The sequence below is a fragment of the Sorex araneus genome, chromosome 9, assembly GCF_027595985.1.
Source record: "Sorex araneus isolate mSorAra2 chromosome 9, mSorAra2.pri, whole genome shotgun sequence".
Lineage (NCBI taxonomy): Eukaryota > Metazoa > Chordata > Mammalia > Eulipotyphla > Soricidae > Sorex > Sorex araneus.
Genome location: NC_073310.1, coordinates 58,048,448 through 58,056,525, shown reverse-complemented (window position 1 = coordinate 58,056,525; position 8,078 = coordinate 58,048,448). Strand labels below are relative to the sequence as shown.

The following is an 8,078-nucleotide window of genomic DNA, read 5'->3' as shown; positions in this document are numbered from 1 at the left end:
GGAATTAGTTACATTTCTTTACAATCTTACCACATATTTTTGACTCTTATCCAACCTTTTGTGCAGAGCTCCTGAGTCAATTCTAAAATACTTGAGTATAAATTGTTCTAGGAAGATAGAGTGATGTTTAGGAAGCATCTAAGCTATTCATGAATCACAGAATTAGTGTTATCAGTAATTAAGTTGGGATAGTGTTTTTGCTTTGAACAGGGCACATTACAGTTTGTTTCCTAGTGTAACTGAAGAGCTCAAGTCAGAATAAGCTTGGGAAAATGTGTTTACCAGCTGTTTCTTTCTAAATATGCTTCATGACCATTTTCTTAAAGTATTTCACTTGGGTTCTCTTCACACTATCCCATCATTTTCTGAGAGTTTATGAGATACAGGGAACACTACTCACTTTTCCCAAATAATCACTATGCTTAACTTATTCACTTAAAAATCTTATCACTTTGGAGAACGTCTAAGAAAACTCACTACTATAAGTAAATTTACAGTACTAATATAGGCAACCTTTAAATACTTAAGGAAATGCATTTTCATAATATACTTAACATACACAATTCATATAGGCTCTCTCAAAGACTTCAGTGCAGGAGAAATCTGTGATATATTCTCATAGTCTGCAGTGGGTTCTGGAAATAACCTTTTCCAGAAAGACAACTTATATCAGTTACTTGATGTCACTCTAATTCCTGTCACACACTTAAAACATTACACATAAACACCAGATTTTTAAAAAACAAAAAAAATTAGTCCTGTTTTGCTGCAAGAAGTCTCTATCTTCACTGTCCCCATTTGTTGTCCTTTAAGCCAAAAGTTGGCATGTTTGTATCTATTTGGGAGATTTTGTCATAATATGTTTGTATACTTCCAAGTTTATTCCTAAACTTCAAAGACCTTTATTCTTGTCTCACAAAGTGATAAACAATGACAATATTTTATTAGAAAAAAAAGTACTCATGGACTAAAATGCTAGACTAAGCATTTCTCAGAATTCATTCCTTTGAGTAAATCTGTCTAACTAATGCGAATATTAGAATGGGTAGTCCTATTTTTTTAACGTGGTTCATATAAAAAATCTTATTTTAGAGAAAATAAATATGGGGGAATGTTGGACTGGGAGGCAATTTAGCAATATTTTAAAATATAGGTTTAGCTAAATCCAGACATTTCCTTTGAAATTTTAAAGAATAAGAAGAAGTTGTGTTTATAACTTTCTAAGGTAAAAAGGATGCAAAGTTGCAGCGCAATTTTTAAAGACTGAGATTGCGAGCCATTGCGTCGCTACGTTTTAGCGGAGTTCAGCTTTGGTGCCGAGGTTTTTTTTTTTTTTTTTAAATTATGCGGGACACCAGCCACTTTTGTAAAGACCCTTGACAGCCTCTCTGCTCTGGCAGCGTTTGCTAGGTGTCGGAGTGTACGTTCAGTTATTCTGCAGAGTGCTCAAGGAGCGAGAACTTTCGGCTAGGGACTTGATAGAGCCAAATGACGTAAAAAAAAAAAATTGAGGTTGCACATGCGCAATGAGGTGCAGCTGTTTCTTTTTCTCTTTGCAAATAAGCCCCGAGTCCTCAGCCCCCCTCTAGGGGCCGGCCCGCGCCCTAAGGGCCGGGGGCGGCGGCGGGTGGGCCGCGGGGCACGCTCCCACGTCGTCTTCCGGGCCGGGGGAGTCCGGGGCCTGCCGCCCCTCCCCCACCTTCGGGGCGCTCTCGGGAAGCGTCCCGGAGCGCGAGGCGGCCGCTGGGCCCTGCGGAACGTCGGTCCGGCCGCGGGTGGCCGGTGGCGGCGGGGCGGCCGCCCCCCGCGCCGGGAGCTCCGCCGGGGCCCCGGGGGAGCGCGTGCCGGAGGCCGGGCCCGGGGCGGCCGAGCTAGAGGACCGAGGCCTCCTGCGGCGCCCGGGAGGACGCGGCGAGTGGGGCGGGCGGGCGCTGGCCCCGGCCCGGGCCCGGGGAGGCGGCGAGCAGGCCCCGAGCCCGCGCTTCCGCCCCGCCGCGCCTCGCGCGCCCCGTTTGGGCCCCGCCGGCAAGTTTCGATTTCGGGGCCGGGGCCTCGCGGTTTTCAAATTCGAAGTTCCAGCCGATTCCCGCCACCTCCCCCGCCCGATCAGAAACCGCCGAGACCGACCGCAGCGGTGTGGGCTGGCGGTGGAGAGACTGGGGGAGCGAAGGACCTCAGGGCGCAGCGGGCCCCGACACCCGGGCCGACGCCCGGCCTGCCCGGCCAGCGCCCACCCACAGCTGGTCCCGCGGGTGCCCCCCGCCTCGCGACGGCGCTCCACCCGCCCCGTCGGGACGGGCTCCAGAGAGTTTTGCGGGCCCAGTCCTGCAGCTTGGCCCGGGGGCGGCGGGGGGGGGGGGCTCGCTGGGTACTGAGAATCGTCCCTGTAGGGCACTATCCCGCCTTGTCGCTCAGTCTCTAAAAGAAAAAGGACGGGGAAGGAATAGAACCTACTTTGTGCGGGACAAGTCTAATAGCCAGCGCCAGGGCTTCCGAGGGCTGGGCACACGCAGGTGTGGAAGGGGTGTGGTGGACAGGTTGCTTGGCGAGGCACCCAGAGGGATCGCCCTGGTGCAGTGGGGTTTGGAGACAAGTTGGAAGTAAAAGTCACGTCTGTAGAAATAAGATAGTTGTAAAACAATAAGCAGCAATAATTTGGCTCTTAGGCATGTCCTCTGACTTAGAAAATGTGCTGTGTCGCAAACCTCTACACTGAAAGTATTAATTATATTAATCATGGCTCCTTAAAACATTCGTGTGTGGAATCTCTTAATCCCAGTTTTCTTTGGGAATGGAAACGATGCCTCCAATCTCTGCATTCACTGAATTAATGGAAAAACAAGCATATAGATGGGGGGCAAACAGCACGCTCATCTTAATATTTTATTCATCTTAACAAAAAGAAATGTAAAGGCTTTACAGTTTAAACACGGAAAACTTTAGGAGCTGGAGATGTAGCTCAGAGGTAGAACACTTGTATGTGTGAAACATTTGCTGGGTTAGATGCCCAGCACAATCATCCAGCCCCTCCCCACACCCACACCCACACACCAAGTAAAACATTTAAAATGTAAAGACTTGAACAGAGAATGAAAGGCTAGGAAGCAAGACAAGCACAAGCAAGGAAATACCTGTCTACCCTTGTGGGTGGAAGTTTCTTCTCTCCTCCTTGACAGACTTGACGGCACAGATGCCCTGCTCCCACCTAACCCGAAATCCTAGAGTTATTTTCCAAAGTGAGGCAGCACAGCATTTCAGATACCCTATGGTTCCTCCCTCATTATAGGGATCTTGAGTTCATAACTTGGTTATGGAGTAACACCTCTATTTTTAATCCAACTGTGTGAGCATGGGGGTATTTCAGAAATTTTAGAGTTGGTAGTGGCAAATGATTATTGTAGTTTCCCAACTTGAATAATTACATTCAATTACTAAGTGAGTGTCTAAATTCTATCACTATGTTTTTGATTCTTTGGGGAGAAGAAGGGGATTTCCTATCTAAACAACTTTTTTTAAAGAATAAGGAGTTCTTTATTATTTAAGTGATATTCTAGATATTGTCAACTCTTTATCTAGATTTATCTAAGTTAATCTTTGTCCCCAAACACTTACAAGTGCTTAGAGTTATTAGACCTCTTAAAACAGTGATTACAGCCTGCAGTATGTGCTTCTGGAATGAATTAATACTTTGTTTACATACATATCTCCTTCTAAACTTCATGTCCTAGAATATAGGCACATCCTGTCATGTGCAAATTGGATAGTACACATTGATATTTAAACACACACATACATATATACAAGCGATTCCTTCAAAAGCAATTTTTAAAATGTAGGTGTTAATCATCTACAGTAAGCACATATAAAGTAAGCACATATAAAGCTTTGACTTTTAAAATTCAGGTGGGAGTTGGAAAATACAGGTGTGAAATTAGCAGAATTTCCTTAGGTATGTGCAGATTATAGTTCCATGATAATGAGATTTTCTGAATTTCCAAAGATTTTAAACAGGTAATACAAAAACATTTTAAATCTGGCTTTATACTATTGTCTTTTCCGGTCTCATTTCATGAGAGAAATTAAATGCAAAAGTTATTTGGAAGTTTTGTGTGATTAGTTTTTCACAAAAAGAGCTAAGGACTTTCAAATAAGTCTTTTATAGAATTGCTTTCTAAGCTATTTAGATAATGTTTCATTCTGATCAATGTACATTTTAATGTGTCAAGTCCATTGTATATTGCATTTAAAGTCAGCTGGTATTTTAAGAAGAGTAATCTTAAATAGCACACCTTTAAAAAACTGAACTATTCCTTTGAAGTTTTCTTTCTTACTGCTTAAATACTAGTGGTATGTGTGTGACCATGGGGCATCCAATTAACTTTGTAAAACTTTTTAATTTGAATTTATTTTAAGTTGAAAAGTGGGTCAGAAAATAAGTGGCAATTTTGTCAATAAAAATATCTTTATATGTGGATTACTAAATCATATAAATGTATGTTATGATTGTTACATTTAGTATATAAATAAGCTTTATGATTAAAGAGTAATGATTTAGCTCTTTAGTATGTCCAATTTCAGATACAAAGTAGGAACACTAATTTGTGTTTTAGCAGGAAAGATACAATGTAACCTGTAGACACTATTAATGACTGATTCTCAGAATCTGGTTAAAATAATTTACATACAATTTGAACTCAAGTTTTCACTTTGTATTGTTCCTTAAGTGTGCTCTTAAGTTTACAGAGTTAGACACCTTCTAACTACTGAGTTCTTATCTCAACAAATACCCAAATGGCACCGGCAGGAGTTTGAATTGTTTAAGGTCTGAAACCAAATATGGAACCTCTTAGTTTTAAGGGGACTTAAAATAATGCAAGGAGGAACTGAAAACAAAATTAAAATGGTTTGTTTGCAGTTTTAATGACCTTCTTGAGGTTGTTTTCCCTTACATCTCTAAGTGAGAACATAGAGTCATTTTTAAAGAACCCGTTTCTTTAGGGAAATGTGGGAAATTGTGTTAGGGGTTGTGGTTATTATCATTGGCTTCTAAACTCTGGAGCAAAAGACAGGCAACTCCTTTGGCTGTAGCATAAATCTGAGCAAATATACATTATATATTATATACCAAATATACCAGATTTACTCACTGCTTGTTCATTAGCTACTTGCGGTGGGTGGGAATCCATAAAATACCAGACCCCATCAGAGGGGTTAAGTCAGACAAAGGCAGAGTGTTTAAAGTCAGAGGGATACCTCAAAGGCTCTTAATACAAGGCTACCCCGAAATATGAGCCCCAGCTAAGTTTGCATGTTCCCTTCTACTGCGGAAGAGATATCAAGAAGTTTCCTGTCTTAGCACCACTCCACGGCAGCTGTGGCTATGTACCCCGTGGACACCTGGTGAAATTGTAGTTTCTGATGGAGAAGCATTTAAGCTCGACATCTGCCATTGAGACATTTGGCATAGTTTTCAGACAAGATAGAAACCACGGAGAAACTAGGTGAGTAATCTTTAGAGAGGCTGAGTAGAGAAGGTACATTTGGAAGCTAGGGAAGCCTGGTGAAGATCAGCTGAGTTCAACGTCTCTCCCCCTCTCTTTTGGAAATAGCCATTCAGTAACAGTACGAAGCCTAAATTTACAAGACAAAGGCAGAGTGTTTTAAAAATCACCCAAGTGAGGAAACAGCAAGGTAAGCAGTAATTAAGAGAAATCCAAGGAAAACATTTGTCTTATTGTTTCCTCGGCTTTTTCTCTTTGACTTTTGACTCTCTAGGAGTGCTTATTAACTGCTTTCAGTACAGTATAATTATGTGTATGAAAGTGGTTATCTTGACCTTCCAGGAATCTTGAAACCAAAATGCCAGGTAAATAAGTGTTAAACAAAGAGGGAGAGATTGGGAACAACCGTCACGTCCCTCGTGAGAGTTCCCTTGGCCTCTCACGAGAGCAGTCGTGGATGCGTTCTACCGAACCGTCCGCGCTTCGACGGGCCCTGTGCGCACTTTTTCTCCCCTGGGTTCCCCCATCCCTTATGGTCAGGAACCCCCGTTTGGGAGGTTTGATAATGAATCTGTGGTCCTGGACTACTGGCAGGGATGGGGAACTGCTCGGGCACGTCCCGGGGAGGCCCTGCCCGCCGAGTCCCCCCAGGACCGACCCGCTTAGCCGGGCGTCGGCCCTGAAGCCGTGACGTCACAGGCGGTCCTGGCGGTTGGCGTTGGTCGAGTTCCGGTTCCGGCCGGTTGCCAAGGAAGACGCGGGTCAGCAGAGGACCACTAGCACTAGGTGGTCGAGTCGTCGTTGGGTCGTCCCTCGGCGGCTTAGCCGGCTGCGCGCGGACCAGCCTGGGCGCCTCGACGACGGCCTCGCGCATGCGGGCGCCGTCGGGGACGCAGAAGCGACGGCGGCGGGCGGGACGGGCGCCCCGACGGACCCCGCTGGGCGCGAGCGGGGCCGAGCCGCGTGGGACCCGATGGGCCGCCTCCGCCGCGGGCCCCTCCGTCGTGAGCCGGGATCCAGGTCGTGGGGAGCCTGCCGAGCTGGAGACCAGACCCCCGAACAGCAACGTCGAGTGGCTGCAGCCCGCAGGTGAGTCCTCACCCCGAGTCCGTGCCACTCAGCTCACCCCCTTATCCTGCCTCCGGCTGCACCTGGAGTCGCGAGTCCCCGTTTTCCAGCCCTGCCTCGCCCCTCACCTCGTGTCCCTTCTTTGGTCGTGCCGCGTCCCTGGCTTTGCCTCTCTCCGGGTCCCCGATTTCCCGCCGCCTCCCCTACCTTATCCCCGCTGCCCAGGCGCCCCGCGACCCATCGGGCCGAGCTTTGTGGGGACCAGCGGGGAAGGGAGGACAGCGGTCACCCCCAAACTCCACCGGTCTTTGCGGGTGAGGGGAGGTCCGGAGATTTCAGACTGACGTCCAGGGGCCCCGCGGTCTCTGTTCCCATCTCTGTTACAACCAGGCAAGTGCCAGGTTGACGATCAAGGCCACTGGAAGAACCTGAAAGTCATTTGTTGCCCAGGAATCCTAATCTGACTCATTAAAAAGAAAAATCAGGGTTTCTTTGCGTGTCACTAAAAGAGCAGTGACGTGCTTGATCCTCCCCCCCAATGAGAGTAGGTGAAGACATATCTTTGGTAGACTTGGGGCGCTGGGTGCTCTCATTCCTCACCTCATCTAGGAAAAGAAGGACCGAGAGGGAGGGAGGGAGGGAAGGGACAGGGAGACTGATTAAGGATGGGTCCATTATTTGGAGTCAAAGTTATCACTACGGTGGCATGAGAAATTGATTTATAGTATGTGATTTTTAAATCTCACTTAAATTAAGACATTTAAAAAATACTTAAGACATTAACAGGGCAAGAATATTTAAACAGTGATTTACTGTCTAAAGGAATTATCGCTGCACCTACAATGCAATTTCTTTGATATCTTTTTGAGGGTGCAGGGGGTGCATTGAGAATAGAGAAAGTATATCCTATAATTGAAGCATTTGTAAGATAGTTATAGTACTTGCAAGAAGTAATAGAAATCCCATGTACATTAATGCTATAGTATGATCTTACAACTAGAATGTTGAAAGTGACAAAAATCTTTGATTTCTGCAGTTTTTGTTTGTACTTTATGTGTACTTCTGTACAGTTTTATCTCTTGTGTATCCATCACAATAGTCAAGATCTAGAACATTTTCAACCCAAGCATGCTGGTTGCCCTTTTCTAACCACATACTCCTTACTCTTGTAATTCCTGGGAAACTATTAATCTCCATTGGGAAACTGTCTTTTAAGAATACTTTCAAGATTATATTTTGTTCTAAAATTGTTTCATGTGGCTTAATTTTCTTCTGCAAGGGTCTGTGTGCATACATGTATTCTCTCAATAACAGGAATAATGTTGGAAACATTGTTTCATGTATATGGATTAAGTTTACCAAAACATACTATATTTGAGAAGTACACTTTTAAAAGAGTACTTTGCTTCTCCTACTCGGGATGTTTGCTTTGACAACTTTAATTTCTGGATAATAATTATACAGATAGATTTAAACCAATTTTTCTAAAGAAGACATTAAAATTTTGAT

At 44.9% G+C, this 8,078-nt stretch overlaps 1 protein-coding gene across 1 annotated transcript; it reads right to left on the bottom strand.

Annotated features, from left to right (window-relative positions):
- Positions 1-1,585: 1,585 nt before the first annotated feature.
- Positions 1,586-6,375, bottom strand: LOC129398799 (basic proline-rich protein-like). Its single transcript, XM_055117885.1, has 2 exons — positions 6,090-6,375; positions 1,586-2,418 (listed from the first exon to the last, which is right to left on the bottom strand). The coding sequence occupies exons 1-2, from the start codon at positions 6,373-6,375 to the stop codon at positions 1,586-1,588; spliced, it is 1,119 nt and encodes a 372-aa protein (XP_054973860.1).
- Between the last annotated feature and the right edge of the window lie 1,703 nt (positions 6,376-8,078).

Coding starts and splice junctions, on each gene's coding strand:
- LOC129398799 (XM_055117885.1), bottom strand. CDS start 6,375: ATGCGCGAGGCCGTCGTCGAGGCGCCCAGGCTGGTCCGCGCGCAGCCG. Junction 2,419..6,089: donor GCAGTTCCCCATCCCTGCCA/GTAGTCCAGGAC, acceptor TTTTTCTTTTAG/AGACTGAGCGACAAGGCGGG.